Source organism: Schistocerca cancellata, chromosome 2 (genome assembly GCF_023864275.1).
Source record: "Schistocerca cancellata isolate TAMUIC-IGC-003103 chromosome 2, iqSchCanc2.1, whole genome shotgun sequence".
Taxonomy (NCBI): Eukaryota; Metazoa; Arthropoda; class Insecta; order Orthoptera; family Acrididae; genus Schistocerca; species Schistocerca cancellata.
In genome coordinates this window covers 1,043,429,292-1,043,441,685 of record NC_064627.1, presented here as the reverse complement: position 1 = coordinate 1,043,441,685, position 12,394 = coordinate 1,043,429,292, and the positions used below count along the sequence as shown (strand labels likewise).

Below are 12,394 nucleotides of genomic sequence, written 5' to 3'. Positions count from 1 at the left end.
CTCACAGCCTTGCAGAAGATATTCGTACAGCTCGTCCTCAGTTCGTACACCGTCATTTAGTCTTCCGAAATTATTCAGAATACAACATGCTTTTATAATTACGTCTGAAAAACCAACATCCACATCCCTAGGTCGATGAAATATTCTCTATTTGTTAGCCAAAATCCCCAAAGTACATTCCACCATTCTACGAGCACGATAATGTCTATAATCAAAAACACGCTGTTTCGCCTTGCAGTAGTGATTTTCTTGATGTATCTAATCAATAATGTAAAAGGGCAATAAAAACTGTTGAATGAAATACTGTGTGCTCACCTCAAAGTCACTTATAAGCGCTCCTCAGGTGGTATACACTTCCTCCATGTCGTATCTTGTTTTGTTATATTCGGTCCTACTGTCTGAAGCCGTGTATCAAAACTATTCTTACTCATTCGATAATATTGAAAGAATTTATTTAGGTGATTTTGTAACTCTTCGTGTAATTTGTAAAACTGCCCTTTCACTAGTCTTTGACTTACAATCGGATGCACCCAGTAACGACATTTGCGCTGTTTTCTCGCTCTTCTTCGTAGTAAAAGCGCCACCAAACAAGCTGTTTCGATTAAATCCACGCTGGTACTCAGAGTAGTTGCGATTTTCCTGCCGCTGTGTGCACACCACAGCGTACTTCCGCGACAGCGATTGTTAAATCGCGCCGACTGAAAAATCGCCTGTGCGCGCCTAGCCTAAGGCTGCCCGACAGTGGGCGTCAGACGCCGTCGCCAAATGTCGCCCGTTGACGTCGGATGATGATGATGATGATGATGATGATGATGATGATGATGATGCTTGGTTTGTGGGGCGCTCAACTGCGTGGTTATCAGCGCACGTACAATTATCCAATCTTTGCTCAGTCCAATTTCGCCACTTTCCTGGATGATGATGAAATGATGAGGACAACACAAACACCCAGTCATCTCGAGGCAGGTGAAAATCCCTGACCCCGCCGGGAATCGAACCCGGGACCCCGTGCTCGGGAAGCGAGAACGCTACCGCGAGACCACGAGCGGCGGACCCGTTGACGTCGGCCTACAGCGCACACACATTCGACCGATCTCCGTCGTCAATGTTGTGTGGGGGTCAAGGAGGTTAAGTTAGGTTAGGTTACAATCTATTCTTTGTATCAAGTAAGTTAGGTTTTAATCTCTTAGGATGAATGGATACCACGAAGCTTCTGTGTGCTTGGAGACAAGTGCTGCATTGCGGCTTTTGCTGTTAAGAAAGAGGCCGAATGCATCTGAATGAGCTATACTTGTCTCGAAAAGAACATCACGAGTACTGTACACTCTGTCCCCAGTTACCTAAATAACAAGGCAAGTGTTACGGACATATATTGTGATGGGAGAACCCTTCTGCACATACTCCAGATGATTTTCGGCGACATTGAAAAGCAAGATTACGGACACTCTGTTTCGCTACATTTATACTCCGCAAGCCACCCAACGGTGTGTGGCGGAGGGCACTTTACGTGCCACTGTCATTACCTCCCTTTCCTGTTCCGCTCGCGTATGGTTCGCGGGAAGAACGACTGTCTGAAAGCCTCCGTGCGCGCTCTAATCTTTCTAATTTTACATTCGTGATCTCCTCGGGAGGCATAAGTAGGGGGAAGTAATATATTCGATACCTCATCCAGAAACGCACCCTCTCGAAACCTGGCGAGCAAGCTACACCGCGATGCAGAGCGCCTCTCTTGCAGAGTCTGCCACTTGAGTTTGTTTAACATCTCCGTAACGCTATCACGGTTACCAAATAACCCTGTGACGAAACGCGCCACTCTTCTTTGGATCTTCTCTATCTCCTCCGTCAACCCGATCTGGTACGGATCCCACACTGATGAGCAATACTCAAGTATAGGTCGAACGAGTGTTTTGTAAGCCACCTCCGTTGTTGATGGACTACATTTTCTAAGGACTCTCCCAATGAATCTCAACCTGGTACCCGCCTTACCAACAATTAATTTTATATGATCATTCCACTTCAAATAGTTCCGTACGCATACTCCCAGATATTTTACTGAAGTAACTGCTACCAGTGTTTGTTCCGCTATCATATAATCATACAATAAAGGATCCTTCTTTCTATGTATTCGCAATACATTACATTTGTCTATGTTAAGGGTCAGTTGCCACTCCCTGCACCAAGTGCCTATCCGCTGCAGATCTTCCTGCATTTCGCTACAATTTTCTAATGCTGCAACTTCTCTGTATACTACAGCATCATCTGCGAAAAGCCGCATGGAACTTCCGACACTATCTACTAGGTCATTTATATATATTGTGAAAAGCAATGGTCCCATAACACTCCCCTGTGGCACGCCAGAGGTTACTTTAACGTCTGTAGACGTCTCTCCATTGATAACAACATGCTGTGTTCTGTTTGCTAAAAACTCTTCAATCCAGCCACACAGCTGGTCTGATATTCCGTAGGCTCTTATTTTGTTTATCAGGCGACAGTGCGGAACTGTATCGAACGCCTTCCGGAAGTCAAGAAAAATAGCACCTACCTGGGAGCCTGTATCTAATATTTTCTGGGTCTCATGAACAAATAAAGCGAGTTGGGTCTCACACGATCGCTGTTTCCGGAATTCATGTTGATTCGTACATAGTAGATTCTGGGTTTCCAAAAACGACATGATACTCGAGCAAAAAACATGTTCTAAAATTCTACAACAGATCGACGTTTGCACACGTACATCAGTCAACCTTCAATGACGTGTTAAAGAGTAGCATAAAGTTCAGCATAAGATACTCCGAAACACTGAAAAATGGAAGTACTTATCGTACACCACATTCGCAAACCACTTCATACGAATATAACAGAATCACCACCCTACTGGCATAAAAATGTTAGTAAGGAGGAATAATAATAATTTGTAGACAGCTAATGCCAAGCTACCAGAAACCAAAAACACGATCCACAACAGTAACTACACTCCTGGAAATGGAAAAAAGAACACATTGACACCGGTGTGTCAGACCCACCATACTTGCTCCGGACACTGCGAGAGGGCTGTACAAGCAATGATCACACGCACGGCACAGCGGACACACCAGGAACCGCGGTGTTGGCCGTCGAATGGCGCTAGCTGCGCAGCATTTGTGCACCGCCGCCGTCAGTGTCAGCCAGTTTGCCGTGGCATACGGAGCTCCATCGCAGTCTTTAACACTGGTAGCATGCCGCGACAGCGTGGACGTGAACCGTATGTGCAGTTGACGGACTTTGAGCGAGGGCGTATAGTGGGCATGCGGGAGGCCGGGTGGACGTACCGCCGAATTGCTCAACACGTGGGGCGTGAGGTCTCCACAGTACATCGATGTTGTCGCCAGTGGTCGGCGGAAGGTGCACGTGCCCGTCGACCTGGGACCGGACCGCAGCGACGCACGGATGCACGCCAAGACCGTAGGATCCTACGCAGTGCCGTAGGGGACCGCACCGCCACTTCCCAGCAAATTAGGGACACTGTTGCTCCTGGGGTATCGGCGAGGACCATTCGCAACCGTCTCCATGAAGCTGGGCTACGGTCCCGCACACCGTTAGGCCGTCTTCCGCTCACGCCCCAACATCGTGCAGCCCGCCTCCAGTGGTGTCGCGACAGGCGTGAATGGAGGGACGAATGGAGACGTGTCGTCTTCAGCGATGAGAGTCGCTTCTGCCTTGGTGCCAATGATGGTCGTATGCGTGTTTGGCGCCGTGCAGGTGAGCGCCACAATCAGGACTACATACGACCGAGGCACACAGGGCCAACAACCGGCATCATGGTGTGGGGAGCGATCTCCTACACTGGCCGTACACCACTGGTGATCGTCGAGGGGACACTGAATAGTGCACGGTACATCCAAACCGTCATCGAACCCATCGTTCTACCATTCCTAGACCGGCAAGGGAACTTGCTGTTCCAACAGGACAATGCACGTCCGCATGTATCCCGTGCCACCCAACGTGCTCTAGAAGGTGTAAGTCAACTACCCTGGCCAGCAAGATCTCCGGATCTGTCCCCCATTGAGCATGTTTGGGACTGGATGAAGCGTCGTCTTACGCGGTCTGCACGTCCAGCACGAACGCTGGTCCAACTGAGGCGCCAGGTGGAAATGGCATGGCAAGCCGTTCCACAGGACTACATCCAGCATCTCTACGATCGTCTGCATGGGAGAATAGCAGCCTGCATTGCTGCGAAAGGTGGATATACACTGTACTAGTGCCGACATTGTGCATGCTCTGTTGCCTGTGTCTATGTGCCTGTGGTTCTGTCAGTGTGATCATGTGATGTATCTGACCCCAGGAATGTGTCAATAAAGTTTCCCCTTCCTGGGACAATGAATTCACGGTGTTCTTATTTCAATTTCCAGGAGTGTATAAACATAAGACACGCCAACATTATCACGTGAACAAATTTTTTTTTTTTTGAGGTCACAATTTACGCCTAAAATTTCGGATAAAGATTTTGCCTACTTGCAGTTTTCAATAAACTTACAACTTCAGCCTATAGATTCCGTATTTTACCTCGATTAAGGTATTTTCATCCTCAGGCTGCCACAAACTCATTTTTCTGCGACTAAACTCATCAGCCCCTCACACTCCATATTTCGTGTCTGGGACATGTTGAGCCGATTTTACGGAAGAAAACAGGCTGAATTCAATTTCACTGACTGTCGGCCGAAGTCTTTACGTTCAGCAGACGAGGTTTGCCACAGTGTGACCGCGCACGTAGCATCGTAAGCGTTGTAGTGTATTGGTTCAAGGTCACAATTAAAGAGTAACTAAAACAGTTTAAGATAAGCGCTTGCGCGGGTACTGCTTTGTTGTTTTCTCACTTGCAGCGCTACGTACGGCACACATGCAAAATGACGACCCCTTCAGCGCAATGCGTTCTGTGTTCTGCAGTTTGGTAAGAGCAAATCTATAATTTCAGATTAACGTGCATTTCGTATAAAGTTTAAATGTAATCCCCCATGTGGCAAAACCATCCACCAATAGTATTCGCAGTTCGAAGTGACTGGATGAGTGTGTAAAAGGAAAAACACTGGATGGCCAAAATTGAAGAGGATGTAGACCATTCACAGCGCCTTACCTTAGTGGTCGCGAGAAGTCTGTTCCAAAAACAAGTTTTGAATTTAATTTGCGAAAGACGTCAGTCTAGACGGTCTTATCAATACGTTTACATATATCGTGTCCATACTGGTTACAGTTGGTGCATGCCATGCACCAGGTGGCTTTCAGTCTTTTCATCTAAGCGAGAAGGTAAACACCCATAATGTTCGTATCTGGCGAGGGGTGGTGGGGGGGGGACATCCTAATGAACCTGTACAACAGCAGAAAGAGATTCCCCAAAATTAATCGTTTTCTGAGCTGTATCCCAATGTCATGTGTACTGTTCTTTTCGTTTTTCGCTAAAGCTAACTTAACAAAGGTTTATTACCTGTATATGTTACTAGAGTTGCTCTTTTCCCAATTGGAAGGTGAAGCTGAACTTTATTTGCAAACAAGATGGAGCCCATTCTCATTGGCATCTCTTGTATGAGAGTGATTGAAGGTCGAAGTTCCTGACCGTTGGATTGGCCATAATGGTCAGAAAGACTGAGCTATTTTCCGTTCCAGTCCGCGTTCACCTGACCTCACGCCATGCGATATTTTCCTTTGGGGCTTTATAAAAGATCGTGTCTACGTTCCGGCACTACATAATGATTTGCCAGAGTTGATGCACAGAATTGAAGAGGGTTTTGGCCATTACTCTGGACTTGATGACCAAAGTGGAGCTTCAGATTTGGATCCTAGGTTTGAAGTGTGCCGTATAACTAAAGGTGCAGAAAAAGAACATTTGTAAGGTAAACTAGGGTTATTCTGCCTTCTATTTTACGTATCATTTGTTGTAAATAGTCTAAATTAAACTCTTGTAACATGCTATTGCAACTGGGACATTCATTTGTGGATACCCTCTATGGTTAGCTGCGAATTTCGATTGTTTCTCTATTATGCGTCAGTACTGTGTACGTCGGTCAGTTATGCCGTTGAAATGTGTGCATTTCACCGTGACATCCGAGAACCATTTCTAGAACAAGTGAAATATTGTTGTTCGTGCCACAACGGCGTCTGTTGTAGTGTTTCCTTTGCTCGGGGTTCTGCCGTGAAAATACAAAATAGAAAATCTGATTGGGTTTTGAATTTTGATGGAATAAGTTACGGATAAGGCGGACTTCGTATTACTGATTGAGATAGTGCTGTAATTTGACCGTGAATGGCAGACCGGGTCGGGAACACTACAAAAAGCGACTGTAAGGAAATAGCATCAGAAACAAGTTGAAATTTACCTTATAATTCTGTCAGAAACGTAGTATCTATTATAATATAGTCTTCGTAGCTGCGTCTGGAATACTTCTTAATTTTATTGTAGGATGTCCTTTTTTTCAATGTTCGTTAGTCCTCTTGTTCTCCGTGTGATGAAAATTTCTTGAAGTTGTCACTGTCAGGATTAATTTATAAATTTGTCGATAACCATTGAGAATCACTACTGAAATAACTTCGTTTCGTAATATAGTTTTAATTTCCACTTAAAAGCATATTTAACATAGCGCCGATAAATACACGTCTTGAATGTATGAAGACAAGAGAGTAATAAACTAGTTGTTAAAACAAACACCTACGCAAAAGTAAAAAAAAAAGATCAAAATTATTTATAAAAATCTGTCACTGGCGCAGCGCTCTTCTGCATGCGCGATCGTAAATCATATCTTTGTAATGGCGGAGGCGCGGTAGTCAAAGTACCGTTACACTGTCCATTTCGTGAGTTGACAGCAGCAAAGAAGAAGCTTTTAAAAAAAATGCATCACAACTGCCGGAGCTGCGGACTCACCTTGGCGGTCGAGGTGGTAGGCGCGCGGGCGCGGGATGCTACGGCCGCTGTAAACGGACCCCTGGTCCCACTCCTTGTGGCCGAAGCCCGGTGGCGCGGCGGCGGGCGACGCGAGCGCCGCCAGCGAGGAGAGCGGCGGGTGCGGCAACTGCGGCGACGCGGGCCGGCCGGCCGCCTTGCCGCCGTGCAGCGTGCGCAGCTGGCGTGAGCGCCGACGCGACGCCGCCACAAACACGACCAGTGCCACGACCACGGTGGCGCAGATGGCGGCGCTCGCCGCGATCGTGATCTTGTCCATGTTGCCCGGCAACGCGCCCGCCGCCGCCGTGCGCACCTCCCGGCACTGCGCCGCGGGCACCGTCTCCGGCGTCACCGTGACGTCAGACAGCGACACGACGCACACCACGATACACTCCTGCACAGAGCGGTCACCGGCACACCCGCCGTCCCCGTCAATGCTGCTTTTTCGACTCATACTCACAAGGGGAAGGCCTCGGACAGGGCCCAGCGATTCGGCTCATGTTTGCCTGGTAGCTTATGTACCACGTGAAATGGAAGACTTCAAGGTGGCTCACTACGTATTACAGAAAACAACGCACGAAGTTCGTGTCTCTCAATCGACGGAATCGATTGATAATGGAAAACTGAGCATTTTTTATCATCACAAATGAAGTCAACAAAATCTGGAAAAAAAACTTTTACGATAGTCGCTTTCGTAGGCCTACCTGTAAGGTTATAGCTCTTCTACGAAAGCGGCACTGGTCAAGTGATCAAGGGAACTGACGGGGGGCAGAAGACCTGTGTTGGATTCCTATGTGAATTCATTCCTACATGTATTCTGCAGCGTTATTTATTTTTCTCCGTGGACTCTGGAAGGTTAGTAAGGTGAACGAATCACTAAGGAACCATAACAAGGTAGATACATAACGTTTCTCAAACAACCTGGATTAGTGAAAAATAGAAATTTTAATCCTTGTTCTTTGCAAACAATTCCAAGGATTGTCCCAAATTCGTCACAAGGAACCATTGACAGCGTTATTTCAAGGTTTCATAATTACAATTCGCTTCTAAAACAGCGAGAGTTGCACAACCTTGCAAACGCAGTAAGGATCCTTAGCATGAGCATTTGAGCATTGATTTTTCATGTGATTTCATCGAATACGTGACATGCATCAAAATTAATTCCCGAAAAATAAATAAGTGCCACTGCGTTTCTGGAAGCGATTTCCAGTTGTAAAACCTCGAAATAGAGCTGTCCGTAGTCTCTCGTGAAGAATTCGGAGCAACCCTTCTCAAAGTGGTTTTCATAAAACAAGAATTAAAATTTGAATTCTTCACTAGTACAAGTTGTTTGGCAAATGTATTTACCTATCTCGCTATATTCATTACTGGTTATTTCACCTTATTAACCCTTATATCTCCACAAATTTCGAGACAGAGAAAACAACATTTGAAAAAAAAAAAAAAAAAGGCTGCAGGATACGTGTAGGAATCCGACACACGTCCTCTCTCCATAGCAGTTGCCTTGATCAATCGGCCAATGCCACTTTTGTTGAAGGGCGTTAACCTAACGGGTAGATAAGTGGCAGTCGTAAAACCTCTCGATTTCTAGGAAAAATGCGTTTGCAGACCTCATGTATGATGATGGCTCCCGTCAATTTTGAGTCGATTACATCTAAGGATGAACTTTAGGGATTGTTTTCTCAAAAGCGGGGACGGTGATGGGGATGAGGGCGTTGTGAACCAAAACATAGTCCTTCATTCTAGATGGTACATAACCGACCCGCCAAAGAACAGAGTCAATTGCTGTTGCTTGAGGCCCTCCCCTTGTCAGAAGTTCTCAGCTGTACGGCTACACATATACAGACTATCGAATGAGGAGGCATAGTGGTTAAGAAGCACTCCTTAGGATCACCCAAAAAAAATTCCATCACCAACCTGAAAGTTGGTTTGAACGCAACAGTGTTTTACTGGCCATTGTCCTGTTGGAGATGGCCTGCCGGTGTCGTCGTCCTACGTTTGAACTGACTTACCCAGCTAGTTGTGGGGCGCCTTCAGTTTAATGTGGACTCCAAATTCATAGCCTTTTCTCTTTTTATTTTAACGTTGACAACTGGTGTCTTTTTAGCATGTCAGTAAGTTTGCTCAATTATCAATCCAGATTATTTAGTGCGAGTACTGTGGAACACATGTATCTATTGCCTGTGAAATTTCCCAACTTAAGTAGTTATTATTGGTTGCAGAAATTGCAGTTACGGAAAATAAAGTAAATAGTGCTGTCCATGGCGAAAATGTAGTCAAAAATGGTTCAAATGCCTCTGAGCACTATGGGACTCAACTGCTGTGGTCATAAGTCCCCTAGAACTTAGAACTACTTAAACCTAACTAACCTAAGGACATCACACACGTCCATGCCCGAGGCAGGTTTCGAACCTGCGACCGTAGCGGTCGTGCGATTCCAGACTGCAGCGCCTTTAACCGCTCGGCCACTCCGACCGGCCGAAAATGTAGTCATTTACATTATTCGTATAGGTTGTTTTGGACTGGGAGACATAAATAGCGTTGGTACAAACTGACTCAGAATTTATGCGTAAATCATAGTCGCCAAATCAACATTCTTGGAGAGAGAGAGAGGTTGTAATAAGGACAGGTGTCCAACAGGCGTGCTCCATCTTTCCATATTTGTTTACTCTGAATATAGAAAATACAATAGAAACAATAAAAAATCTTTGAAGACAGAATTTGTAGGCAGTTACATGCATTACATTTGCAGAGTCAAAAAAAGGACATCAGTTGACAATTTTAACTCATGGCCTAAACAACCATACTCAGAGAAAATTCAAAAGTCAACTACATAAAAATGAAGCATAGGAAATAAAACTCTAAAGCAACGAAACCATTTCTCGTAAATATGTAGTACAGTAAATAAAGCTATCAGAAATTTTATGGGTATTAAAAGAATGATGGTGAAACAAGTCTTCAGAAATAAAAGTAATTTATTAAGAGACAGCATCATGAAAGGGCAATGTGAAAGTCGCGTATCGATAGGTTCAAATGATCCATCTGTATTGAGTTACAGCCGAATGATATAGATAGCAAGGGTTACGAAGAATGTTTCGTCATCAAGTGGTGATTGTAGTCTTTTTATCTGAAGTAAATTTGTATAGGTAACTGGAGTGTACAAGACGACGATAAGTTTGTGTGTGGAAAGGTAAGGGCACCAGATCGCAGTTCTGACATTTCGCTTGAAAATGGAGGCAACAAAAATTGAGACATGTTAATAGGATTTGTCGAATGAGAAAAAGCATTGGACATTGTAAACTTATGCAAGGTGCTCTAAATTGTCAAGAAAATAGGTGAAAGCTGTAAGGAAAGATGGGTAATATACTTTACGTGCAAGGACCAAGATGGAACCATAAAAATCTGAGACCAAGAACGGAATGCTCGGGCAGAAATTACGTAAGACATGGATGTAATCTTTCACCTCTCCTATTCAGTCTATACGTCGAAGAAGCAATGATGGAAATTTAGTTGAAAGTGTTAAGATTCTCGGTTAAAACGACGAAAAATTGTAGGACCTGTTGATGGAATGAACATTATAACAAGCACACAGTATGAATTGGGAGTAAACCGAAGAAAGACGAAAGTAATGAGGATTCGTCGAAATTAGATTAGCGGTAAACTTAAGGTCAAATGAACAGGAGTAAATGTGAAGGACTTTTACTACGTTGGAACCAACATAGCACATGGCAAACACAACAAGATGGACACAAACAGTAGACTAGCTCAATAAAGAGGGCATTAGTCGCCAAAAGGAGTCTACTATGAGTAACAGATTTGGGGAATTGCTTGGAGCACTGCATTGTATGGAAATGAATCGAGGGCTGTGGGGAAGTCGGAAAATAAGAGAATCGAAACATTTGAGATGTGATATTATAGAAGGATGTTGAAAATTAAGCGGATTAATAAGAGCAGAGGACATTCTCCGGGGAAATGGAACGAGCAGAACATGTGGACAACATTGACAGAAAGGAAGGACAGAATGATGGGACGTGTGTTGAGACATCATGGTGCTAGAAGGAGCTGTAGTGGGGAAAGGTAAAGATTGCAATATACTACCGGATCAAAAGTGTTAGGGACACTTATTAGTGGTCATTAATATGAGGCATATCCATCCTTCGCCTTTATGAGATCTTGAACAGCGCTGGAGACACTATCAGTGAGGGTGTGTGAATGTTTCTGGAGGAATGGCAACCCGTTAATCGTAAAGTGCCAAAACCAGAGAAGATAAAGATGTTGAACACTGGGATGTTCTGTCTGATCCCAGTGGTGTTACACTGGGTACACGTCACGACCCTGGGCAGACCAATTCGTTTCAGGAATAATGTTATCCACAAACCATTGTCTCACAGTTGCTGCTTTATGAGAGGGTGCATCGTCATGGTGATACGAACCATCACCTTCTCCGACCTGTTCCTCCACTGTAAAAAGTACGCAATGCTGTAAAATGTGTTCATATCCTTCAGCATTTAGCATTTTCGTGAACGCAATAAGGGGACCACAGTCTAACGATGGAAGACATCCTCCGTAGTTCATTGTTGCCATCACGCATGATAGTCCATAGCTCGTGGTCTTGCACGGGGTCCCGAGTTCGATTCCTGGCGGGGTCAGGAATTTTCACCTGCCTCGAGATGACTGCGTGTTTGTGGTGTTCTCATCATTGCATCATCATTCATGAAAGTGACGAGATTGGACTGAGCAAAGGTTAAGCATTTGTACGGGGCTGATAATCGCGCAGTTGAGCGCCCCACAAACCAAACGTTCTTATCACGCATGATGGCAGGCAACGTTCTCTGAACATTCAGCAAACTCAAACCGTTGTATCTGATTGCCACAAGGTGTAGCGCAGTTCACCGCTCCGGGCAACCTGTTTCCCGACGTCGACTGTGTTGTGGCGTCGCTCTTTACACTACCTCAGGGCCAGTTAACACTGACTACAGAAATGTATGGCTTTCGGGGAGCTGCTCGATCATTTAACGCCCCACGCAGTCGGTGTGCATGTTGGACTGCTGGTAACACTTTGGAACTCACGACTGATTCCTTCCGCTAATGTCATGCAATTTTACAGCTCCGTACCTCAGTCTGTAAAAACGGAACCATTATACGATCACTTTATTATCCTTCTCTCTCTCTGTCTCTCTCTCTCTCTCTCTCTCTCTCTCTCTCTCCCCGTGTGTGTGTGTGTGTCCGGGCGACTGTTCAAAACTCTTTTTCGAAACGGGTAGCCACATCAAGTTGAAATTTCTAGCACATACTGAAGTTTTTAGTTCCTTGGTGGAGTAGAAACGTGAAGCTTCTAAGCGAATGCAGTCAAAACATACGGCCATCTATGTCACATATTTTGATACCCCCAAACCCACTCACTAAAAAGTTCTCCTTGACGTGGAATCATAAATTCTGACAACAAAAAAGGTTTTGCAGTACAAGTAAACCAAAAAAATTGGAAAA

At 45.0% G+C, this 12,394-nt stretch overlaps 2 protein-coding genes across 2 annotated transcripts in view; one reads left to right on the top strand and one right to left on the bottom strand.

Annotated features, from left to right (window-relative positions):
- The window catches only part of LOC126163022 (rab3 GTPase-activating protein catalytic subunit), a 477,254-nt gene that overhangs the window by 92,416 nt on the left and 372,444 nt on the right, over positions 1–12,394 (top strand). The gene's annotated exons all lie outside the window — the stretch shown is intronic.
- LOC126163023 (TLR4 interactor with leucine rich repeats) overlaps positions 1–12,394 on the bottom strand; it is a 318,353-nt gene that overhangs the window by 14,788 nt on the left and 291,171 nt on the right. The window contains exon 8 of the mRNA XM_049919893.1: positions 6,887–7,301. Coding sequence (XP_049775850.1) covers positions 6,887–7,301 — 415 coding nt within the window. The remainder of the gene's footprint in view (positions 1–6,886; positions 7,302–12,394) is intronic.